Here is a 25983-nt window from a genome sequence, read left to right as displayed (position 1 = left end):
GATACCACATTTATATAGTTTTATGGGTTTGTTTTTACAGCGTTCCCTATGAGATAAAACCGACCTGTTCCCCTCATTCTCCGGTCAGTACGATTACAGTGATACCACATTTATATAGTTTTATAGGTTTTGTATTTACAGCGTTCCCTATGAGATAAAACTGACCTGTTCTCTTCATTCTTCGGTCAGTACGATTACAGCGATACCACATTTATATAGTTTTATGGGTTTTGTGTTTACAGTGTTCCCTATGAGATAAAACTGACCTGTTCTCTTCATTCTCCGGGTCAGTACGATTACAGTGATACCACATTTATATAGTTTTATGGGTTTTGTGTTTACAGTGTTCCCTATGAGATAAAACTGACCTGTTCCCTTCATTCTCCGGTCAGTACGATTACAGTGATACCACATTTATATAGTTTTATGGGTTTTCTGTTTACAGCGTTCCCTATGAGATAAAACTGACCTGTTCTCTTCATTCTCCGGTCAGTACGATTACAGCGATACCACATTTATATAGTTTTATGGGTTTGTTTTTACAGCGTTCCCTATGAGATAAAACTGTCCTGTTCTCCTCATTCTCCGGGTCAGTACGATTACAGTGATACCACATTTATATAGTTTTATGGGTTTTGTATTTACAGTGTTCCCTATGAGATAAAACTGACCTGTTCTCTTCATTCTCCGGGTCAGTACGATTACAGTGATACCACATTTATATAGTTTTATGGGTTTTGTGTTTACAGTGTTCCCTATGAGATAAAGCTGACCTGTTCCCTTCATTCTCCGGTCAGTACGATTACAGTGATACCACATTTATATAGTTTTATGGGTTTGTTTTTACAGCGTTCCCTATGAGATAAAACTGACCTGTTCTCTTCATTCTCCGGTCAGTACGATTACAGTGATACCACATTTATATAGTTTTATGGGTTTTGTATTTACAGTGTTCCCTATGAGATAAAACTGACCTGTTCTCTTCATTCTCCGGTCAGTACGATTACAGTGATACCACATTTATATAGTTTTATGGGTTTTGTGTTTACAGTGTTCCCTATGAGATAAAACTGACCTGTTCTCTTCATTCTCCGGGTCAGTACGATTACAGTGATACCACATTTATATAGTTTTATGGGTTTTGTGTTTACAGTGTTCCCTATGAGATAAAACTGACCTGTTCCCTTCATTCTCCGGTCAGTACGATTACAGTGATACCACATTTATATAGTTTTATGGGTTTTCTGTTTACAGCGTTCCCTATGAGATAAAACTGACCTGTTCTCTTCATTCTCCGGTCAGTACGATTACAGCGATACCACATTTATATAGTTTTATGGGTTTGTTTTTACAGCGTTCCCTATGAGATAAAACTGTCCTGTTCTCCTCATTCTCCGGGTCAGTACGATTACAGTGATACCACATTTATATAGTTTTATGGGTTTTGTATTTACAGTGTTCCCTATGAGATAAAACTGACCTGTTCTCTTCATTCTCCGGGTCAGTACGATTACAGTGATACCACATTTATATAGTTTTATGGGTTTTGTGTTTTACAGCGTTCCCTATGAGATAAAACTGACCTGTTCTCTTCATTCTCCGGGTCAGTACGATTACAGTGATACCACATTTATATAGTTTTATGGGTTTGTTTTTACAGCGTTCCCTATGAGATAAAACCGACCTGTTCCCCTCATTCTCCGGTCAGTACGATTACAGTGATACCACATTTATATAGTTTTATAGGTTTTGTATTTACAGCGTTCCCTATGAGATAAAACTGACCTGTTCTCTTCATTCTTCGGTCAGTACGATTACAGCGATACCACATTTATATAGTTTTATGGGTTTTGTGTTTACAGTGTTCCCTATGAGATAAAACTGACCTGTTCTCTTCATTCTCCGGGTCAGTACGATTACAGTGATACCACATTTATATAGTTTTATGGGTTTTGTGTTTACAGTGTTCCCTATGAGATAAAACTGACCTGTTCCCTTCATTCTCCGGTCAGTACGATTACAGTGATACCACATTTATATAGTTTTATGGGTTTTCTGTTTACAGCGTTCCCTATGAGATAAAACTGACCTGTTCTCTTCATTCTCCGGTCAGTACGATTACAGCGATACCACATTTATATAGTTTTATGGGTTTGTTTTTACAGCGTTCCCTATGAGATAAAACTGTCCTGTTCTCCTCATTCTCCGGGTCAGTACGATTACAGTGATACCACATTTATATAGTTTTATGGGTTTTGTATTTACAGTGTTCCCTATGAGATAAAACTGACCTGTTCTCTTCATTCTCCGGGTCAGTACGATTACAGTGATACCACATTTATATAGTTTTATGGGTTTTGTGTTTACAGTGTTCCCTATGAGATAAAGCTGACCTGTTCCCTTCATTCTCCGGTCAGTACGATTACAGTGATACCACATTTATATAGTTTTATGGGTTTGTTTTTACAGCGTTCCCTATGAGATAAAACTGACCTGTTCTCTTCATTCTCCGGTCAGTACGATTACAGTGATACCACATTTATATAGTTTTATGGGTTTTGTATTTACAGTGTTCCCTATGAGATAAAACTGACCTGTTCTCTTCATTCTCCGGTCAGTACGATTACAGTGATACCACATTTATATAGTTTTATGGGTTTTGTGTTTACAGTGTTCCCTATGAGATAAAACTGACCTGTTCTCTTCATTCTCCGGGTCAGTACGATTACAGTGATACCACATTTATATAGTTTTATGGGTTTTGTGTTTACAGTGTTCCCTATGAGATAAAACTGACCTGTTCCCTTCATTCTCCGGTCAGTACGATTACAGTGATACCACATTTATATAGTTTTATGGGTTTTCTGTTTACAGCGTTCCCTATGAGATAAAACTGACCTGTTCTCTTCATTCTCCGGTCAGTACGATTACAGCGATACCACATTTATATAGTTTTATGGGTTTGTTTTTACAGCGTTCCCTATGAGATAAAACTGTCCTGTTCTCCTCATTCTCCGGGTCAGTACGATTACAGTGATACCACATTTATATAGTTTTATGGGTTTTGTATTTACAGTGTTCCCTATGAGATAAAACTGACCTGTTCTCTTCATTCTCCGGGTCAGTACGATTACAGTGATACCACATTTATATAGTTTTATGGGTTTTGTGTTTTACAGCGTTCCCTATGAGATAAAACTGACCTGTTCTCTTCATTCTCCGGGTCAGTACGATTACAGTGATACCACATTTATATAGTTTTATGGGTTTTCTGTTTACAGCGTTCCCTATGAGATAAAACTGACCTGTTCCCTTCATTCTCCGGTCAGTACGATTACAGTGATACCACATTTATATAGTTTTATGGGTTTGTTTTTACAGCGTTCCCTATGAGATAAATCTGACCTGTTCTCTTCATTCTCCGGTCAGTACGATTACAGTGATACCACATTTATATAGTTTTATGGGTTTTGTATTTACAGTGTTCCCTATGAGATAAAACTGACCTGTTCTCTTCATTCTCCGGTCAGTACGATTACAGCGATACCACATTTATATACACGACTCATAAAAAGTTTGGGATATTTGTCTTGTGGGTGAAATTTCAGGATGAACCTAAAATGCCCTCTGACCTTTACAGGTGAACTTAATGGGGGACATTTATCAATGCACCATAATGTGTGACTTCTTCTTTACACTAACTTTTGCCAAAAACTGTCGGAAGTTCTAGCTGAAGTTTACGCCTGTAGCTGGCCTAGACTTCAGGTTCTGGCGCACAGCAGGGCAGAGATGCATCTGCTTTGTTAGGAGGCTTTTGCCTCTTAAGACAGTGGGAGCATGTCACACCAGTGCAAGGAGATCAAGGTCTTTTATATATCTCTCCCAGTGTGACCTTCTCTAATCTTCTGGATGCACACCTCCAACTGTTTAATGTTTCGGGACTTTTTGCACAACTTGCTGTTCTCTAACAAGGAGCTTAATGGCAAAATTCACAGCAGGTGTTTGATCCGTGAATCGCCCAATAAATGTCCCGGTTCAATTAGAATTGGTATTAAACAGTTCTCCTCATCATGCTGCTCACATTGTGACATCATGAGACCAAGACGACGCCTAACAATTGATGAACAGTACCTCACCATTATTAGGCTTCAAGCAGGATGTTCTCAGACGGATGTGGCCCCTGAGCTTAGAGTGTCATGTGAACAATGCCCTGAGGAACTGGGTGATGAATGCCACACAACTCCAAGTGTCACGTCAGACCATTTGAAACAATTGGAGGAGAAACATTTACATGCAGCGATCTCCTCCACAGTATAGCAAGCAGTAATGTCATCACTCGTCCTCATACAGAATCGTTCCTTCCTGACAATCTCCTGCTCGTCAGTGGAGGAGACACATTTACATGCAGCGATCTCCTCCACAGTATAGGGAGCAGTAATGTCATCACTCGTCCCCATACAGAATCGTTCCTTCCTGACAATCGCCTGCTCGTCAGTGGAGGAGACACATTTACATGCAGCGATCTCCTCCACAGTATGGGAAGCAGTGATCACTAATGCCATCGTCCGTCCCCATACAGAAGCGTTCCTTCCTAACAATCTCCTGCTCGTCAGTGGAGGAGACACATATACATGCAGTGATCTCCTCCACAGTATAGGGAGCAGTGATCACTAATGGCCCATACAGAATCATTATTTGCCGGCAGCAGATGCTGCATCCACAATATGATCTGCTGCCGGCAAGCAATGATTTATCGGGTAATCGGCGGCAGTATTACCCAGCGAAGGCTCGTCAGCGCTGATCTGCCGCCAGTCTCCTTTAGAGGAGACAACTTCTCATTTCTCCCTCTTGTGTGTCCTGAAGAGGAGATCCACGGCCGTGCACACTCACCTGGGTAATACTGGTGTTCGGTTGTCAGCGGCCTTGACGTATAGGACAGCGGACATACATTGTGGGGATGTGAGAATAGGAGGATTTATTATGTCACAGTATAAAACAGCAGTAGATGAAAACCATGAATGTGAGGTGGAAGGACGGAGAACGTGGGCCCTCGGATGTTCTGGTGTAGAAGCTCCTGGGGCCTTCCCCCCTTACTCATAAATACAGCTGCTGGGGGCATGAGGATCCTGGGGTCCCGTCGGGGTCCTACAATCCGGTGAGGATAAGCGGAGTTCTCCTTTAAGAAGGCACTGATAATATATCTGACCCCAGACAGCGGCAGATTCAGGACAGACTGGGATTTATAGGTCAAGTTAACGGCGCCTCGGGTGTCGGCATCGCTTCTTCTGGACCTCATTCCATGGATGGTGAGTGATGTGACTGAGGGAACAGGAGACAACAGGTCAGGTACCCAGAGGCCTGCCGCACCCCTTCATCTACCACTCGTACATCCCAGGAGAACAATGACCCCAACTGCTGTGTGACTACAACTCCCAGCATGCTGCTGTACAGTATAATACTAGGGAGGACTCATGGCTGTAACACTGGCAGAGAGGCAGAGCCGTGCGAAACCAATGTCTTAAAGCAGGCATCCTCAAACTGCGGCCCTCCAGCTGTTGCAAAACTACAACTCCTAGCATGCCCAATCAGCCTACAGCAGGGTATTGTGGGAGTTGTAGTTTTACAACAGCTGGAGGGCCGCAGTTTTAGGATGCCTGGCTTAAAGGGGCCCTGAACCACGGCCCCCGACCATGAGCAAATCAGAAGTAAAATGTCCTCGAAGTAGAACCTGGGAACATCAGTGTGAGGCTGGAGAGTCGGACAGCAGCCTCTAGAGCAGTGATGCCCAACCTGCGGCCCTCCAGCTGTTGTAAACCTACAACTCCCATAATGCCCTGCTGTAGACTGATAGCTGTAAGCTGTCCAGGCATGCTGGGAGTTGTAGTTTTGCAACATCTGGAGGGCCACAGGTTGGGCATCCCTGCTCTAGAGGGAGCTGCGGCTGGAGAGTCGGACAGCAGCCTCTAGAGCAGAGGTGCACAACCTGCGGCCCTTGATACCATTCTGTGTGGCCCCCAACCATCTGGTAACAGACATGTATGTCTATGTCTTGTGGCTGCTCACATGTATTTTTCATGTATTTCTCCCATTAGATGGGAGTCCTGGAACTGGAACTAGACATTAATGGTATATAATGTGTGTTCAATATGCCATAAGTACAATATTTCAGTTGTTAATACACATTTAAATTTTAATTTCGGCCCTCGTCATTGGTTAAGTCTGGCAATGTGGCCCCCAACCAAGAAACGTTGTGCACCCCTGCTCTAGAGGGAGCTGCGGCTGGAGAGTCGGACAGCAGCCTCTAGAGGGAGCTGCGGCTGGAGAGTCGGACAGCAGCCTCTAGAGGGAGCTGCGGCTGGAGAGTCGGACAGCAGCCTCTAGAGGGAGCTGTGGCTGGAGAGTCGGACAGCCTCTAGAGGGAGCTGCGGCTGGAGAGTCGGACAGCAGCCTCTAGAGGGAGCTACGGCACTGAAAAAAGCTGAAATGTGAGGACTGGCAGGAGAAGGGAGTCTGCCCTGGTGCTGGGAGCGACCATCAGACTCAGTAAGTAGGTGCTTGGCACTATTGTGGTAACCTCACTGCATTCTCATCAAGAGGCAGCTACAACTGGGCAGCGCAGTCTCAGGAATACAGTAGATGGTGCGTCTGCTGCAGGTTCTCTCACCTTGGCCTGACGAGCCGACTTCTTCACCGCGAACATGTCAGTGATTTTCATTTGTTTGCTTGGAGAAGCTTCAGTCGTCTTGGATTTTTTTCTTTTTTGTGGTTTTTGTGTCTGCACCGAATGAAGCTTCTCTAAGACACTGCCAACTCTGGACCATCTAAGAAAGAAGGTTATATGATACTGAGCACCTGGCAATCCTCTGACCGCTCCTCCAGTATAATCCTCTGACCCTCCGCCTCTCCTCCAGTATAATCCCCTGACCCCTCCGCCTCTCCTACAGTATAATCCCCTGACCCCTCCGCCTCTCCTCCAGTATAATCCCCTGGCCCCTCCGCCTCTCCTCCAGTATAATCCCCTGGCCCCTCCGCCTCTCCTCCAGTATAATCCTCTGACCGTCCGCCTCTCCTCCTGTATAATCCCCTGGCCCCTCCGCCTCTCCTCCAGTATAATCCCCTGGCCCCTCCGCCTCTCCTCCAGTATAATCCCCTGACCCCTCCGCCTCTCCTCCAGTATAATCCCCTGGCCCCTCCGCCTCTCCTCCAGTATAACCCTCTGACCACTCCGCCTCTTCTCCAGTATAGGCCCCTCCGCCTCTCCTCCAGTATAATCCCCTGACCCCTCCGCCTCTCCTCCAGTATAATCCCCTGGCCCCTCCGCCTCTCCTCCAGTATAATCCCCTGACCCCTCCGCCTCTCCTCCAGTATAATCCCCTGGCCCCTCCGCCTCTCCTCCAGTATAATCCCCTGGCCCCTCCGCCTCTCCTCCAGTATAATCCTCTGACCGTCCGCCTCTCCTCCTGTATAATCCCCTGGCCCCTCCGCCTCTCCTCCAGTATAATCCCCTGGCCCCTCCGCCTCTCCTCCAGTATAAACCTCTGACCCCTCCGCCTTTACTCCAGTATAATCCTCTGACCCCTCCGCCTCTCCTTCAGTATAACCCTCTGACCACTCCGCCTCTTCTCCAGTATAATCCCCTGGCCCCTCCTCCAGTATAATCCCCTGGCCCCTCCGCCTCTCCTCCAGTATAATCCTCTGACCCCTCCGCCTCTCCTCCAGTGTAATCCTCTGACCCCCTCCGCCTCTCCTCCAGTATAACCCTCTGACCCCTCCGCCTCTCCTCCAGTATAACCCTCTGACCCCTCCGCCTCTCCTCCAGTATAACCCTCTGACCCCTCCGCCTCTCCTCCAGTATAATCCTCTGACCCCCTTCGCCTCTCCTCCAGTATAACCCTTTGACCCCTCCGCCTCTCCTCCAGTATAACCCTCTGACCCCTCCGCCTCTCCTCCAGTATAACCCTCTGACCCCTCCGCCTCTCCTCCAGTATAACCCTCTGACCCCTCCGCCTCTCCTCCAGTATAACCCTCTGACCCCTCCGCCTCTCCTCCAGTATAACCCTTTGACCCCCCCGCCTCTCCTCCAGTATAATCCCCTGGCCCCTCCGCCTCTCCTCCAGTATAATCCTCTGACCCCTCCGCCTCTCCTCCAGTATAACCCTCTGACCACTCCGCCTCTCCTCCAGTATAATACTGACCCCTCCGCCTCTCCTCCAGTATAATCCTCTGGCCCCCTCCGCCTCTCCTCCAGTATAATCCTCTGACCCCTCCGCCTCTCCTCCAGTATAACCCTCTGACCCCTCCGCCTCTCCTCCAGTATAATCCCTGGCCGCTCCGCCTCTCCTCCAGTATAATCCCTGGCCGCTCCGCCTCTCCTCCAGTATAATCCCCTGGCCCCTCCGCCTCTCCTCCAGTATAATCCCCTGGCCCCTCCGCCTCTCCTCCAGTATAACCCTCTGACCACTCCGCCTTTACTCCAGTATAATCCTCTGACCCCTCCGCCTCTCCTCCAGTATAACCCTCTGACCACTCCGCCTCTCCTCCAGTATAATACTGACCCCTCCGCCTCTCCTCCAGTATAATCCTCTGGCCCCCTCCGCCTCTCCTCCAGTATAATCCTCTGACCCCTCCGCCTCTCCTCCAGTATAACCCTCTGACCCCTCCGCCTCTCCTCCAGTATAATCCCTGGCCGCTCCGCCTCTCCTCCAGTATAATCCCTGGCCGCTCCGCCTCTCCTCCAGTATAATCCCCTGGCCCCTCCGCCTCTCCTCCAGTATAATCCCCTGGCCCCTCCGCCTCTCCTCCAGTATAATCCCCTGGCCCCTCCGCCTCTCCTCCAGTATAATCCTCTGACCCCTCCGCCTCTCCTCCAGTATAACCCTCTGACCCCTCCGCCTCTCCTCCAGTATAACCCTCTGACCCCTCCGCCTCTCCTCCCAGTATAATCCTTTGACCCCTCCGCCTCTCCTCCAGTATAACCCTCTGACCACTCCGCCTCTCCTCCAGTATAATCCCCTGGCCCCTCCGCCTCTCCTCCAGTATAATCCTCTGACCCCTCCGCCTCTCCTCCAGTATAACCCTCTGACCCCTCCGCCTCTCCTCCAGTATAATACTGACCCCTCCGCCTCTCCTCCAGTATAACCCTCTGACCCCTCCGCCTCTCCTCCAGTATAACCCCCTGACCCCTCCGCCTCTCCTCCAGTATAACCCTCTGACCCCTCCGCCTCTCCTCCAGTATAACCCCCTGACCCCTCCGCCTCTCCTCCAGTATAATCCCCTGACCCCTCCGCCTCTCCTCCAGTATAATCCCCTGACCCCTCCGCCTCTCCTCCAGTATAACCCCCTGACCCCTCCGCCTCTCCTCCAGTATAACCCCCTGACCCCTCCGCCTCTCCTCCAGTATAACCCCCTGACCCCTCCGCCTCTCCTCCAGTATAACCATCTTAGCCTCTCCTCCAGTATAATCCTCTGACCCCTCTGCCTCTCCTCCAGTATAATCCTCTGACCCCTCTGCCTCTCCTCCAGTATAACCCCCTGACCCCTCCGCCTCTCCTCCAGTATAACCATCTTAGCCTCTCCTCCAGTATAATCCTCTGACCCCTCTGCCTCTCCTCCAGTATAATCCTCTGACCCCTCTGCCTCTCCTCCAGTATAATCCTCTGACCCCTCTGCCTCTCCTCCAGTATAACCCCCTGACCCCTCCACCTCTCCTCCAGTATAATCCCCTGGCCCCTCCGCCTCTCCTCCAGTATAACCCCCTGACCCCTCCACCTCTCCTCCAGTATAATCCCCTGGCCCCTCCGCCTCTCCTCCAGTATAATCCCCTGGCCCCTCCGCCTCTCCTCCAGTATAATCCTCTGACCCCTCTGCCTCTCCTCCAGTATAACCCCCTGACGCCTCCGCCTCTCCTCCAGTATAACCCTTTGACCCCTCCGCCTCTCCTCCAGTATAACCCTTTGACCCCTCCGCCTTTACTCCAGTATAATCCCCTGGCCCCTCCGCCTCTCCTCCAGTATAATCCCCTGGCCCCCCCGCCTCTCCTCCAGTATAATCCTCTGGCCCCTCCGCCTCTCCTCCAGTATAACCCCCTGACCCCTCTGCCTCTCCTCCAGTATAACCCCCTGACCCCTCTGCCTCTCCTCCAGTATAACCCCCTGACCCCTCTGCCTCTCCTCCAGTATAACCCCCTGACCCCTCCGCCTCTCCTCCAGTATAACCCCCTGACCCCTCCGTCTCTCCTCCAGTATAACCCCCTGACCCCTCCGCCTCTCCTCCAGTATAACCATCTGAGCCTCTCCTCCAGTATAATCCTCTGACCCCTCCGCCTCTCCTCCAGTATAACCCTCTGACCCCTCCGCCTCTCCTCCAGTATAATCCTCTGACCCCTCTGCCTCTCCTCCAGTATAACCCCCTGACCCCTCCGCCTCTCCTCCAGTATAATCCTCTGACCCCTCCGCCTCTCCTCCAGTATAACCCTCTGACCCCTCCGCCTCTCCTCCAGTATAACCCTCTGACCCCTCCGCCTCTCCTCCAGTATAATCCTCTGACCCCTCCGCCTCTCCTCCAGTATAACCCTTTGACCCCTCCGCCTCTCCTCCAGTATAACCCTCTGACCCCTCCGCCTCTCCTCCAGTATAACCCTCTGACCCCTCCGCCTCTCCTCCAGTATAATCCTCTGACCTCTCCGACTCTCCTCCAGTATAACCCTCTGACCCCTCCGCCTCTCCTCCAGTATAATCCTCTGACCCCTCCGCCTCTCCTCCAGTATAACCCTCTGACCCCTCCGCCTCTCCTCCAGTATAATCCCCTGGCCCCTCCGCCTCTCCTCCAGTATAATCCTCTGACCCCTCCGCCTCTCCTCCAGTATAACCCTCTGACCCCTCCGCCTCTTCTCCAGTATAACCCTCTGACCCCTCCGCCTCTCCTCCAGTATAACCCTTTGACCCCTCCGCCTCTCCTCCAGTATAATCCTCTGACCCCTCTGCCTCTCCTCCAGTATAACCCCCTGACCCCTCCGCCTCTCCTCCAGTATAACCCCCTGACCCCTCCGCCTCTCCTCCAGTATAACCCTTTGACCCCTCTGCCTCTCCTCCAGTATAACCCCCTGACCCCTCCGCCTCTCCTCCAGTATAACCATCTGAGCCTCTCCTCCAGTATAATCCTCTGACCCCTCTGCCTCTCCTCCAGTATAATCCTCTGACCCCTCTGCCTCTCCTCCAGTATAACCCCCTGACCCCTCCGCCTCTCCTCCAGTATAATCCCCTGGCCACTCCGCCTCTCCTCCAGTATAATCCTCTGACCCCTCCGACTCTCCTCCAGTATAACCCTCTGACCCCTCCGCCTCTCCTCCAGTATAATCCTCTGACCCCTCCGCCTCTCCTCCAGTATAACCCTCTGACCCCTCCGCCTCTCCTCCAGTATAACCCTTTGACCCCTCCGCCTCTCCTCCAGTATAACCCTCTGACCCCTCCGCCTCTCCTCCAGTATAACCCTTTGACCCCTCCGCCTCTCCTCCAGTATAATCCTCTGACCCCTCCGCCTCTCCTCCAGTAAAAGCCGTTGACTGATAGATTCAGGATTAAGTCTGGGTTTAGAGACTTTGCTTGTTTTTTCCACCTCATCTTCTGCCTTTCCTCACAGACCGGAGGACCATCTCGCCAACCCTTGTTCCTAACTGTCCTAATATTGAGGTGGACCCTGGGCCCATGGTCGTAGGAGTGCACTCACTTCAAGCATTTCTCCTGTGACAGGAACTGACGGACTTTATTGTTGTCTGGCTGCGTCCACTTCAGATCTTCCGGTTTAACCTCTTTAACGACAGGATGCAAGAACTGCCGGCGCGCTGCATTATAATCGAAGTCTGGAGGAATACGGTCCTAGGGTGGAGATGACGGAGGTCAGAGCGGACATGGAAAGGAGGGGGTACATTTCCGGTGATGACTGCTCACCTGTGGGATAACCTGCTGAATCCCTTCAATGTTCTTGTAGGTCTGAATCATCTTCAAGGCTTTCTTCTTCCCCAGGCCACTGATCTTCCCGGTGTAATCACATCCCAGGAGGATGCACAGGTCAACAAACTATGGGGAAGACAGCAGGAGTATGGAGGCAATGTACCCACTGGAGGCTCCTCATACAGAACTATTCTGGATATCAGCCGCCATCTTGTCTGTGGTCGGTGGCATGAAAACACTGTACAGCTCATCATCAGCCTCCTTCACACCGGAGTCTGACGGCCATTTCTAGGAATCTGCTGGCTTCTGTGGTGAAGCTGCCTGTAGACCTTTTATCAGCAGATCCTGCTGTTTCTAGGGGGATCCACTGAGAATCTGATGTCTATGGCATCTGCATGATTGTCCCCCAATATCAGCTGGCTGGAGAACCACCGAGGCACAAGAATTAGCAAGTGTGAAATCCGGCAGCACGCTCACTGTCGCATGTATTCTGCTCTGTGTGAATGGGGCTGTGATTGGTCCATGTAAATGGGTCTTCAGACTGGAGGTGTTAGTGTGGTATGCCTGTGATGCCCCCCCCCCCCCCCCCCGTGGCCTGTGATGCCCCCCCCGGTGGCCTGTGATGCCCCCCCCGGTGGCCTGTGATGCCCCCCCCCGGTGGCCTGTGATGCTGCCCCCCGTGTCTGCAGAGGTCAGTGGTCATTGTGGATTGCTGGAGTCCAGGTGGAAGGTCAGACGTCACATCATGAGGCCCTCGCTGACCTGCAGGAATCATCACTTACCTGTTCTCTGCTCAGATTCAGATGCTTCAAGATTTCCTGCAAATTATATTCTTTAACTTCACTAAAGACAGAAACACAAAAAATGAAGTGTGAATTATTCCATCCCGTTATCCTGCCGGATGTCCCCCTGCACCGTATTCTACCTCCTGTCCCTTATCCTAATCCTCTGTCAGTCTTCACTGCACTTCTAATATTCCATTTATAAATAACATGGCTATAGGTTCCTATGGTATAGAGGGGCGCTGCATAGCAAAAACTGTGGGAGAACAAACCTGACACTCTGTCTATAGTATCCCCAGCGTCTCGTGTGATCAGGGGGGAACCACGTGGACTGGGTCCCTGGGAGCAGCAGACAGAGGGGGCTTGTAGTCATGCTTTCCCCATCTGGACACCCAGTTTCCATATGGCTTCTTCAGCTCGCTGAGGCCTGCTCTCTAGACCAGTGCACAGAGTGACATGATGCAGGGGATGTGCAAACAGAGGATTTTGGCTGCGACAAAACCCTGTGTATCCCACAGCAGAAAGCGCTGCGCTGTGGATTCTGCCGTGGGTTGTCATGTAGAAAAGCCCTAGGTTTAGGCTCCCGCTGTGGTTCCGTGAGGCGTCCACCTGGTAACTGTGCCAGGAATGCTCCTGCACAATATTGGCACAGTCTTTAAAACAGGGCTGCAAAAATCCTCGGCCACATGAACTGCGTCACGTCCTTCCATTGAAAATAAGCCTGGTTTCAACACCGCAGAGTGCAGGTTCCTCCAACTCCCCCATAAGCATACACACTCAGCTAAACCGAACCTGCATGTGAGGGAGATAATCTGCTGCTAGACACCTACCCCCCTTCTCCAGACTCCTCAGATTCCTTCAAAAACGTCTTCCCCCCCAACAGTCTCCTTTTGGCCCATCAGTCCCCTTCAGAATCCTCTCAGTCCTCATCGAGACCCATCCATCTCCTCCAGACCCCTCTGTCCTCGTCCAGACCCCTCTGTCCTCCTCCAGACTCTGCCCGTCTCCAGTATCCTCTGTCCCCCTTAGATTATTCTGTTGCTCCAGACCCCTCCATCACCCTCCAAGTCTCCTCTGTCCCCCTTAGATTATTCTGCTCCTCCAGTCTCCTCTGTCCTCCTCCAGTCTCCTCTGTCCCCCTTAGATTATTCTGCTCCTCCAGTCTCCTCTGTCCCCCTTAGATTATTCTGCTCCTCCAGTCTCCTCTGTCCCCCTTAGATTATTCTGCTCCTCCAGACCCCTCTGTCCTCCTCCAGTCTCCTCTGTCCCCCTTAGATTATTCTGCTCCTCCAGTCTCCTCTGTCCTCCTCCAGTCTCCTCTGTCCCCCTTAGATTATTCTGCTCCTCCAGTCTCCTCTGTCCCCCTTAGATTATTCTGCTCCTCCAGTCTCCTCTGTCCCCCTTAGATTATTCTGCTCCTCCAGACCCCTCTGTCCTCCTCCAGTCTCCTCTGTCCCCCTTAGATTATTCAGCCCCTCCAGACCCCTCTGTCTTCCTCTTGTCTCCTCTGTCCCCCTTAGATTATTCTGCTGCTCCAGACCCCTTTGTCTTCCTCCAGTCTCCTCTGTCCCCCTTAGATTATTCTGCTCCTCCAGACCCCTCTGTCTTCCTCTTGTCTCCTCTGTCCCCCTTAGATTATTCTGCTCCTCCAGTCTCCTCTGTCCTCCTCCAGTCTCCTCTGTCCTCCTCCAGTCTCCTCTGTCCTCCTCCAGTCTCCTCTGTCCCCCTTAGATTATTCTGCTTCTCCAGACCCCTCTGTCTTCCTCTTGTCTCCTCTGTCCCCCTTAGATTATTCTGCTCCTCCAGTCTCCTCTGTCCCCCTTAGATTATTCTGCTCCTCCAGTCTCCTCTGTCCCCCTTAGAGTATTCATCCCCTCCAGACCCCTCTGTCTTCCTCTTGTCTCCTCTGTCCCCCCTAGATTATTCTGCTGCTCCAGACCCCTGTCCTCCTCCAGTCTCCTCTGTCCCCCTTAGATTATTCTGCTGCTCCAGACCCCTCTGTCCTCCTCCAGTCTCCTCTGTCCCCCTTAGATTATTCTGCTCCTCTAGACCCCTCTGTCTTCCTCCAGTCTCCTCTGTCCCCCTTAGATTATTCTGCTCCTCCAGACCCCTCTGTCCTCCTCCAGTCTCCTCTGTCCTCCTCCAGTCTCCTCTGTCCTCCTCCAGTCTCCTCTGTCCCCCTTAGATTATTCATCCCCTCCAGACCCCTCTGTCCCCCTTAGATTATTCTGCTGCTCCAGACCCCTCTGTCCTCCTCCAGTCTCCTCTGTCCCCCTTAGATTATTCTGCCCCTCCAGACCCCTCTGTCTTCCTCTTGTCTCCTCTGCCCCTCTTAGATTATTTTGCTCCTCCAGTCTCCTCTGTCACCCTTAGATTATTCTGCTCCCCCTGACCACTCTGTCCTCCTCTGTCCCCCTTAGATTATTCTGCTCCTCCAGTCTCCTCTGTCCCCCTTAGATTATTCTACTCCTCCAGACCCCTCTTTCTTCCTCCAGTCTCCTCTGTCCTCCTCCAGTCTCCTCAGTCCCCCTTAGATTATTCTGCTCCTCCAGACCCCTCTGTCCTCCTCCAGTCTCCTCTGTCCCCCTTAGATTATTCTGCTCCTCCAGTCTCCTCTGTCCCCCTTAGATTATTCAGCCCCTCCAGACCCCTCTGTCCTCCTCCAGTCTCCTGTCCCCCTTAGATTATTCAGACCGTCCAGACCCCTTTGTCTTCCTCTTGTCTCCTCTGTCCCCCTTAGATTATTCTGCTGCTCCAGACCCCTCTGTCTTCCTCTTGTTTCCTCTGTACCCCTTAGATTATTCTGCTCCTCCAGTCTCCTCTGTCCTCCTCCAGTCTCCTCTGTCCCCCATAGATTATTCTGCCCCTCCAGACCCCTCTGTCCTCCTCCAGTCTCCTCTGTCCCCCTTAGATTATTCTGCTCCTCCAGTCTCCTCTGTCACCCTTAGATTATTCTGCTCCTCCTGACCCCTCTGTCCTCCTCTGTCCCCCTTAGATTATTCTGCTCCTCCAGACCCCTCTGTCTTCCTCTTGTCTCCTCTGCCCCCCTTAGATTATTCTGCTCCTCCAGTCTCCTCTGTCCTCCTCCAGTCTCCTCTGTCCTCCTCCAGTCTCCTCTGTCCTCCTCCAGTCTCACCTGTCCGCCTTAGATTATTCTGCTCCTCCAGTCTCCTCTGTCTTCCTCCAGTCTCCTCTGTCCTCCTCCAGTCTCCTCTGTCCTCCTCCAGTCTCCTCTGTCCTCCTCCAGTCTCCTCTGTCCTCCAGTCTCACCTGTCCGCCTTAGATTATTCTGCTCCTCCAGTCTCCTCTGTCCTCCTCCAGTCTCCTCTGTCCTCCTCCAGTCTCCTCTGTCCTCCTCCAGTCTCCTCTGTCCTCCAGTCTCACCTGTCCGCCTTAGATTATTCTGCTCCTCCAGTCTCCTCTGTCACCCTTAGATTATTCTGCTCCTCCTGACCCCTCTGTCCTCCTCTGTCCCCCTTAGATTATTCTGCTCCTCCAGACCCCTCTGTCTTCCTCTTGTCTCCTCTGCCCCCCTTAGATTATTCTGCTCCTCCAGTCTCCTCTGTCCTCCTCCAGTCTCCTCTGTCCTCCTTAGATTATTCTGCTCCTCCAGACCCCCCTGTCCCCCTTAGAATATTCAGCCCCTCCAGACCCCTCTGTCTTCCTCTTGTCTCCTCTGTCCTCCTCCAGTCTCCTCTGTCCTCCTCCAGTCTCCTCTGTCCTCCTCCAGTCTCCTCTGTCCCCCTTAGATTATTCTGCTCCTCCAGACCCCTCTGTCCCCCTTAGATTATTCTGCCCCTCCAGACCCCTCTGTCTTCCTCTTGTCTCCTCTGCCCCCCTTAGATTATTCTGCTCCTCCAGTCTCCTCTGTCACCCTTAGATTATACTGCTCCCCCTGACCACTCTGTCCTCCTCTGCCCCCCTTAGATTATTCTGCTCCTCCAGTCTCCTCAGTCCTCCTTAGATTATTCTGCTCCTCCAGTCTCATCTGTCCTCCTCCAATCTCCTCTGTCCCCATCCAGTCTCCTCTGTCCCCATCCAGTCTCCTCTGTCCCCCTTAGATTATTATGCTCCTCCAGTCTCATCTGTCCTCCTCCAATCTCCTCTGTCCCCCTTAGAATATTCTGCTCCTCCAGACCCCTCTGTCCCCCTTAGATTATTCCGCCCCTCCAGACCCCTCTGTCTTCCTCTTGTCTCCTCTGCCCCCCTTAGATTATTCTGCTACTCCAGTCTCCTCTGTCACCCTTCGATTATTCTGCTCCTCCTGACCCCTCTGTCCTCCTCTGTCCACCTTAGATTATTCTGCTCCTCCAGACCCCTCTGTCTTCCTCTTGTCTCCTCTGCCCCCCTTAGATTATTCTGCTCCTCCAGTCTCCTCTGTCCTCCTCCAGTCTCCTCTGTCCTCCTCCAGTCTCCTCTGTCCTCCAGTCTCACCTGTCCTCCTCCAGTCTCACCTGTCCTCCTCCAGTCTTCTCTGTCCTCCTCCAGTCTCCTCTGTCCTCCTTAGATTACTCTGCTCCTCCAGACCCCTCTGTCCTCCTCCAGTCTCCTCTGTCCCCCTTAGATTATTCTGCTCCTCCAGACCCCTCTGTCCCCTTAGATTATTCTGCTCCTCCAGACCCCTCTTTCCTCCTCCAGTCTCCTCTGTCCTCCTCCAGTCTCCTCTGTCCTCCTCCAGTCTCCTCTGTCCTCCTCCAGTCTCCTCTGTCCCCCTTTGATTATTCTGCTCCTCCAGTCTCCTCTGTCCCCCTTAGATTATTCTGCTCCTCCAGACCCCTCTGTCTTCCTTTTGTCTCCTCTGTCCCCTTAGATTATTCTGCTCCTCGAGACCCCTCTTTCCTCCTCCAGTCTCCTCTGTCCTCCTCCAGTCTGCTCTGTCCTCCTCCAGTCTCCTCTGTCCCCCTTAGATTATTCTGCTCCTCCAGACCCCTCTGTCTTCCTCTTGTCTCCTCTGTCCCCCTTAGATTATTCTGCTCCTCCAGTCTCCTCTGTCCTCCTCCAGTCTCCTCAGTCCCCCTTAGATTATTTTGCTCCTCTAGTCTCCTCTGTCCTCCTCCAGTCTCCTCTGCCCCCCTTAGATTATTCTGCTCCTCCAGTCTCCTCTGTCCCCCTTAGATTATTTTGCTCCTCCAGACCCCTCTGTCCTCCTCCAGTCTCCTCTGTCCCCCTTAGATTATTCTGCTCCTCCAGACCCCTCTGTCCCCCTTAGATTATTCTGCTCCTCCAGACCCCTCTGTCTTCCTTTTGTCTCCTCTGTCCCCTTAGATTATTCTGCTCCTCCAGACCCCTCTTTCCTCCTCCAGTCTCCTCTGTCCTCCTCCAGTCTCCTCTGTCCCCCTTAGATTATTCTGCTCCTCCACCCTCCTCTGTCCCCCTTAGATTATTCTGCTCCTCCAAACCCCTCTGTCTTCCTTTTGTCTCCTCTGTCCCCTTAGATTATTCTGCTCCTCCAGACCCCTCTTTCCTCCTCCAGTCTCCTCTGTCCTCCTCCAGTCTGCTCTGTCCTCCTCCAGTCTGCTCTGTCCCCCTTAGATTATTCTGCTCCTCCAGACCCCTCTGTCTTCCTCTTGTCTCCTTTGTCCCCCTTAGATTATTCTGCTCCTCCAGTCTCCTCTGTCCTCCTCAGATTATTTTGCTCCTCTAGTCTCCTCTGTCCTCCTCCAGTCTCCTCTGTCCTCCTCCAGTCTCCTCTGCCCCCCTTAGATTATTCTGCTCCTCCAGTCTCCTCTGTCCCCCTTAGATTATTTTGCTCCTCCAGACCCCTCTGTCCTCCTCCAGTCTCCTCTGTCCCCCTTAGATTATTCTGCTCCTCCAGACCCCTCTGTCCCCCTTAGATTATTCAGCCCCTCCAGACCCCTCTGTCTTCCTCTTGTCTCCTCTGTCCCCCTTAGATTATTCTGCTGCTCCAGACCCCTCTGTCCTCCTCCAGTCTCCTCTGTCCCCCTTAGATTATTCTGCTCCTCCAGTCTCCTCTGTCCTCCTCCAGTCTCCTCTGTCCCCCTTAGATTATTCTGCTCCTCTTGTCTCCTCTGTCCCCCTTAGATTATTTTGCTCCTCCAGTCTCCTCTGTCACCCTTAGATTATTCTGCTCCCCCTGACCACTCTGTCCTCCTCTGTCCCCCTTAGATTATTCTACTCCTCCAGTCTCCTCTGTCCCCCTTAGATTATTCTGCTCCTCCAGTCTCTGTTCTCTTCCAGTCTCCTCTGTCCTCCTCCAGTCTCCTCTGTCCTCCTCCAGTCTCTTCTGTCCTCCTCCAGTCTCCTCTGTCCCCCTTAGATTATTCTGCTCCTCCAGTCTCCTCTGTCCTCCTCCAGTCTCCTCTGTCCCCCTTAGATTATTCTGCTCCTCCAGTCTCCTCTGTACTCCTCCAGTCTCCTCTGCTCCTGCAGACCCCTCTGTCCTCCTCCAGTCTCCTCTGTCCCCCTTAAATTATTCTGCTCCTCCAGACCCCTCTGTCCTTCTCCAGTCTCCTCTGTCCCCCTTAGATTATTCTGCTCCTTCAGTCTCTGTTCTCTTCCAGTCTCCTCTGTCCTCCTCCAGTCTCCTCTGTCCTCCTCCAGTCTCCTCTGTCCTCCTCCAGTCTCCTCTGTCCTCCTCCAGTCTCCTCTGTCCTCCTCCAGTCTCCTCTGTCCTCCTCCAGTCTCCTCTGTCCCCCTTAGATTATTCTGCTCCTCCAGTCTCCTCTGTCCTCCTCCAGTCTCCTCTGTCCCCCATAGATTATTCTGCTCCTCCAGTCTCCTCTGTCCTCCTCCAGTCTCCTCTGCTCCTGCAGACCCCTCTGTCCTCCTCCAGTCTCCTCTGTCCCCCTTAAATTATTCTGCTCCTCCAGACCCCTCTGTCCTTCTCCAGTCTCCTCTGTCCCCCTTAGATTATTCTGCTCCTCCAGACCCCCCTGTCCCCCTTAGAATATTCAGCCCCTCCAGACCCCTCTGTCTTCCTCTTGTCTCCTCTGTCCTCCTCCAGTCTCCTCTGTCCTCCTCCAGTCTCCTCTGTCCTCCTCCAGTCTCCTCTGTCCTCCTCCAGTCTCCTCTGTCTACCTTAGATTATTCTGCTCCTCCAGTCTCTTTCCTCTTCCAGTCTCCTCTGTCCTACTCCAGTCTCCTCTGTCCCCCTTAGATTATTCTGCCCCTCCAGACCCCTCTGTCTTCCTCTTGTCTCCTCTGTCTTCCTCTTGTCTCCTCTGTCTTCCTTCAGTCTCCTCTGTCTTCCTCTTGTCTCCTCTGTCCTCCTCCAGTCTCCTCTGTCCCCCTTAGATTATTCTGCTCCTCCAGTCCCCTCTGTCCTCCTCCAGTCTCCTCTGTCCCCCTTAGATTATTCTGCTCCTCCAGTCTCCTCTGTCCCCCTTAGATTATTCTGCTCCTCCAGTCTCCTCTGTCCCCCTTATATTATTCTGCTCCTCCAGTCTCCTATGTCCTCCTCCAGTCTCCTCTGGCCCCTTTAGATTATTCTACTCCTACAGACCCCTCTTTCCTCCTCCAGTCTCCTCTGTCCCACTTAGATTATTCTGCTCCTCCAGACCCCTCTGTCCTCCTCCAGTCTCCTCTGTCCCCCTTAGATTATTCTGCTGCTCCAGACCCCTCTGTCCTCCTCCAGTCTCCTCTGTCCCCCTTAGATTATTCTGCTCCTCCAGTCTCCTCTGTCCTCCTCCAGTCTCCTCTGTCCCCCTTAGATTATTCTGCTCCTCTTGTCTCCTCTGTCCCCCTTAGATTATTTTGCTCCTCCAGTCTCCTCTGTCACCCTCAGATTATTCTGCTCCCCCTGACCACTCTGTCCTCCTCTGTCCCCCTTAGATTATTCTGCTCCTCCAGTCTCCTCTGTCCCCCTTAGATTATTCTGCTCCTCCAGTCTCTGTTCTCTTCCAGTCTCCTCTGTCCTCCTCCAGTCTCCTCTGTCCTCCTCCAGTCTCCTCTGTCCTCCTCCAGTCTCCTCTGTCCTCCTCCAGTCTCCTCTGTCCCCCTTAGATTATTCTGCTCCTCCAGTCTCCTCTGTCCTCCTCCAGTCTCCTCTGTCCCCCTTAGATTATTCTGCTCCTCCAGTCTCCTCTGTACTCCTCCAGTCTCCTCTGCTCCTGCAGACCCCTCTGTCCTCCTCCAGTCTCCTCTGTCCCCCTTAAATTATTCTGCTCCTCCAGACCCCTCTGTCCTTCTCCAGTCTCCTCTGTCCCCCTTAGATTATTCTGCTCCTCCAGTCTCTGTTCTCTTCCAGTCTCCTCTGTCCTCCTCCAGTCTCCTCTGTCCTCCTCCAGTCTCCTCTGTCCTCCTCCAGTCTCCTCTGTCCTCCTCCAGTCTCCTCTGTCCTCCTCCAGTCTCCTCTGTCCCCCTTAGATTATTCTGCTCCTCCAGTCTCCTCTGTCCTCCTCCAGTCTCCTCTGTCCCCCTTAGATTATTCTGCTCCTCCAGTCTCCTCTGTCCTCCTCCAGTCTCCTCTGCTCCTGCAGACCCCTCTGTCCTCCTCCAGTCTCCTCTGTCCCCCTTAAAATTATTCTGCTCCTCCAGACCCCTCTGTCCTTCTCCAGTCTCCTCTGTCCCCCTTAGATTATTCTGCTCCTCCAGACCCCCCTGTCCCCCTTAGAATATTCAGCCCCTCCAGACCCCTCTGTCTTCCTCTTGTCTCCTCTGTCCTCCTCTGTCCTCCTCCAGTCTCCTCTGTCCTCCTCCAGTCTCCTCTGTCCTCCTCCAGTCTCCTCTGTCCTCCTCTGTCCTCCTCCAGTCTCCTCTGTCTACCTTAGATTATTCTGCTCCTCCAGTCTCTTTCCTCTTCCAGTCTCCTCTGTCCTCCTCCAGTCTCCTCTGTCCCCCTTAGATTATTCTGCCCCTCCAGACCCCTCTGTCTTCCTCTTGTCTCCTCTGTCTTCCTCTTGTCTCCTCTGTCTTCCTTCAGTCTCCTCTGTCCTCCTCCAGTCTCCTCTGTCCCCCTTAGATTATTCTGCTCCTCCAGTCCCCTCTGTCCTCCTCCAGTCTCCTCTGTCCCCCTTAGATTATTCTGCTCCTCCAGTCTCCTCTGTCCCCCTTAGATTATTCTGCTCCTCCAGTCTCCTCTGTCCCCCTTAGATTATTCTGCTCCTCCAGTCTCCTCTGTCCCCCTTAGATTATTCTGCTCCTCCAGTCTCCTCTGTCCCCCTTAGATTATTCTGCTCCTCCAGTCTCCTCTGTCCCCCTTAGATTATTCTGCTCCTCCAGTCTCCTCTGCCCCCTTTAGATTATTCTACTCCTACAGACCCCTCTTTCCTCCTCCAGTCTCCTCTGTCCCACTTAGATTATTCTGCTCCTCCAGACCCCTCTGTCCTCCTCCAGTCTCCTCTGTCCCCCTTAGATTATTCTGCTCCTCCAGTCTCATCTGTCCTCCTCCAGTCTCCTCTGTCCTCCTTAGATTATTCTGCTCCTCCAGTCTCCTCTGTCCCCCTTAGATAATTCTGCTCCTCCAGTCTCCTCTGTTCCCCTTAGATTATTCTGCTCCTCCAGTCTCCTCTGTCCCCCTTAGATTATTCTGTTGCTCCAGTCTCCTCTGTCCCCCTTAGATTATTCTGCTCCTCCAGACCCCTCTGTCCTCCTCTTATCTCCTCTGTCCCCCTTAGATTATTCTGCTCCTCCAGTCTCCTCTGTCCCCCTTAGATTATTCTGCTCCTCCAGTCTCCCCTGTCCCCCTTAGATTATTCTACTCCTCCAGACCCCTCTGTCCTCCTCCAGTCTCCTCTGTCCCCCTTAGATTATTCTGCTCCTCCAGTCTCCTCTGTCCCCCTTAGATTATTCAGCCCTTCCAGACCCCTCTGTCCTCCTCCAGTCTCCTGTCCCCCTTAGATTATTCAGACCGTCCAGACCCCTCTGTCTTCCTCTTGTCTCCTCTGTCCCCCTTAGATTATTCTGCTGCTCCAGACCCCTCTGTCTTCCTCTTGTTTCCTCTGTCCCCCTTAGATTATTCTGCTCCTCCAGTCTCCTCTGTCCTCCTCCAGTTTCCTCTGTCCCCCTTAGATTATTCTGCTCCTCCAGTCTCTTCTGCCCCCTTAGATTATTCTGCTCCTCTGTCCTCCTCCAGTCTCCTCTGTCCTCCTCCAGTCTCCTCTGTCCTCCTCCAGTCTCCTCTGTCCCCCTTAGATTATTCTGCTCCTCCAGACCCCTCTGACCCCCTTAGATTATTCTGCTCCTCCAGACCCCTCTGTCCTCCTCCAGTCTCCTCTGTCCTCCTCCAGTCTCCTCTGTCCCCCTTAGATTATTCTGCCCCTCCAGTCTCCTCTGTCCTCCTCCAGTCTCCTCTGTCCCCCTTAGATTATTCTGCTCCTCCAGACCCCTCTGTCCCCCTTAGATTATTCTGCTCCTCCAGTCTCCTCTGTCCCCCTTAGATTATTCTGCTCCTCCAGTTTCCTCTGTCCTCCTCCAGTCTCCTCTGTCCCCCTTAGATTATTCTACTCCTCCAGACCCCTCTTTCTTCCTCCAGTCTCCTCTGTCCCCCTTAGATTATTCTACTCCTCCAGATCCCTCTTTCCTCCTCCTCCAGTCTCCTCTGTCCTCCTCCAGTCTCCTCTGTCCTCCTCCAGTCTCCTCAGTCCCACCTAGATTATAATGCTCCTCCAGACCCCTCTGTCCTCCTCCAGTCTCCTCTGTCCCCCTTAGATTATTCTGCTCTTCTAGGCCCCTCTTTCCTCCTCCAGTCTCCTCTGTCCACCTTAGATTGTTCTGCTCCTCCAGATCCCTCTGTCCCCCTTAGATTAATCTGCTCCTCCAGACCCCTCTGTCCTCCTCCAGTCTCCTCTGTCCCCCTTAGATTGTTCTGCTCCTCCAGACCCCTCGGCCCTCCTTTGTCCCACTCTACACTCCCCAGAAAAGGGTATGTGGTTATGATGAACTGTCAATTGACATGCGCCATTGATTGGCACACATGACTGGTGTACATGTACGTAATTGATGAGAGAACTGCGCCTATCCTGCCAAGTAATGCCAGGTTCGCCATTGTCTCCAGACTCCTGTATGTTCTGCCCTTATTCCCCCCAGTACTGTTAAACGAGGCTCCAGAAATCCCCATTCACTCAACATGTCACCTACATCTTCTTTTTGGCCGTCAGATTCCGGATGAGGCGGTTGCAGTTGAATGGCAGAGCGTCCATGTCCTCAGTCACTGCGCCCCATGCTATGCCCTTAACCACCAGGTGGGCGCAGGTGGCTTCTGCTTCACTGGGAGCCTGGACAATAGAGTCTGTGTATTAGTGGGTGGAGCGGTGTAAAGCATAACACATAGGGAAGAGCCGGCGGGATGTCGCATCTATGTCTGCAGACATATGTATCGGGGAAAGGGGTCAGGTTGTTAATGAGTGTGGTGCTATATGATCCAGGAATTACCTGTATAATGGGGACCCCCAGGTATCTCAGCAGAGTCTTCAGGTCTTTAATGTTGTCTGACCCTATAAGACATAGAACATATAAAATATTAGGAAAAGGGCTCCGCTGATGACCCTTGTAGGCTGTTTTTTCTTCAACTGTGGTGCAAATCAACTGTACAATCTATTGCCCCCTGTTATCAGCCATTTCAGGGGAGAGGATGACTGTAGGACAGGAGAATACAGTCTATTGCCCCCTATTATCAGCCATTTCAGGGGAGAGGATGACTGTAGGACAGGAGAATACAATCTATTACCCCCTGTTATCAGCCATTTCAGGGGGAGAGGATGACTGTAGGACAGGAGAATACAATCTATTGCTCCCTGTTATCAGCCATTTCAGGGGAGAGGATGACTGTAGGACAGGAGAATACAGTCTATTGCCCCCTGTTATCAACCATTTCAGAGGAGAGGATGACTGTAGGACAGGAGAATACAGTCCATTGCTCCCTGTTATCAGCCATTTCAGGGGAGAGGATGACTGTAGGACAGGAGAATACAGTCTATTGCTCCCTGTTATCAGCCATTTCAGGGGAGAGGATGACTGTAGGACAGGAGAATACAGTCTATTGCTCCCTGTTATCAGCCATTTCAGGGGAAAGGATGACTGTAGGACAGGAGAATACAGTCTATTGCCCCTGTTATCAGCCATTTCAGGGGAGAGGATGACTGTAGGACAGGAGAATACAGTCTATTGCCCCCTGTTATCAGCCATTTCAGGGGAAAGGATGACTGTAGGACAGGAGAATACAGTCTATTGCCCCTGTTATCAGCCATTTCAGGGGAGAGGATGACTGTAGGACAGGAGAATACAGTCTATTGCCTCCTGTTATCAGCCATTTCAGGGGAGAGGATGACTGTAGGACAGGAAAATACAGTCTATTGCCCCCTGTTATCAGCCATTTCAGGGGAGAGGATGACTGTAGGACAGGAGAATACAGTCTATTGCCTCCTGTTATCGGCCATTTCAGGGGAGAGGATGACTGTAGGACAGGAGAATACAGTCTATTGCCCCTGTTATCAGCCATTTCAGGGGAGAGGATGACTGTAGGACAGGAGAATACAGTCTATTGCCCCCTGTTATCAGCCATTTCAGGGGAGAGGATGACTGTAGGACAGGAGAATACAGTCTATTGCCCCCTGTTATCAGCCATTCAGGGGAGAGGATGACTGTAGGACAGGAGAATACAATCTATTGCCCCCTGTTATCAGCCATTTCAGGGGAGAGGATGACTGTAGGACAGGAGAATACAGTCTATTGCCCCCTGTTATCAGCCATTTCAGGGGGGAGGATGACTGTAGGACAGGAGAATAGTCTATTGCCTCCTGTTATCGGCCATTTCAGGGGAGAGGATGACTGTAGGACAGGAGAATACAGTCTATTGCCCCTGTTATCGGCCATTTCAGGGAAGAGGATGACTGTAGGACAGGAGAATACAGTCTATTGCCCCCTGTTATCAGCCATTTCAGGGGAGAGGATGACTGTAGGACAGGAGAATACAATCTATTGCCCCCTGTTATCAGCCATTTCAGGGGAGAGGATGACTGTAGGACAGGAGAATACAGTCTATTGCCCCCTGTTATCAGCCATTTCAGGGGAGAGGATGACTGTAGGACAGGAAAATACAGTCTATTGCCTCCTGTTATCGGCCATTTCAGGGGAGAGGATGACTGTAGGACAGGAGAATACAGTCTATTGCCCCTGTTATCAGCCATTTCAGGGGAGAGGATGACTGTAGGACAGGAGAATACAGTCTATTGCCCCCTGTTATCAGCCATTTCAGGGGAGAGGATGACTGTAGGACCGGAGAATACAGTCTATTGCTCCTTATTATCGGCCATTTCAGGGGAGAGGATGACTGTAGGACAGGAGAATACAGTCTA

General features: G+C 51.5%; 1 protein-coding gene across 3 annotated transcripts in view; it reads right to left on the bottom strand.

Moving 5' to 3' along the window:
• Window positions 1-5141: 5141 nt before the first annotated feature.
• LOC121001746 (flap endonuclease 1-like) overlaps window positions 5142-25983 on the bottom strand; it is a 57823-nt gene continuing 36981 nt past the window's right edge. For 2 of the 3 annotated variants that reach the window (XM_040432938.1, XM_040432940.1), the window contains 7 exons: window positions 24062-24123; window positions 23768-23904; window positions 12731-12791; window positions 11946-12074; window positions 11725-11873; window positions 6665-6821; window positions 5142-5319 (listed from right to left, as the gene is read on the bottom strand). In XM_040432938.1, the coding sequence (XP_040288872.1) occupies window positions 5293-5319; window positions 6665-6821; window positions 11725-11873; window positions 11946-12074; window positions 12731-12791; window positions 23768-23904; window positions 24062-24123 (722 nt within the window). In that variant the 3' untranslated portion in view covers window positions 5142-5292. The remainder of the gene's footprint in view (window positions 5320-6664; window positions 6822-11724; window positions 11874-11945; window positions 12075-12730; window positions 12792-23767; window positions 23905-24061; window positions 24124-25983) is intronic. The other variant, XM_040432939.1, reaches the window with a different exon arrangement.

Source organism: Bufo bufo, chromosome 5 (assembly GCF_905171765.1).
Source record: "Bufo bufo chromosome 5, aBufBuf1.1, whole genome shotgun sequence".
NCBI classification, from domain to species: Eukaryota; Metazoa; Chordata; class Amphibia; order Anura; family Bufonidae; genus Bufo; species Bufo bufo.
This window is presented reverse-complemented; position numbering and strand designations above follow the sequence as displayed.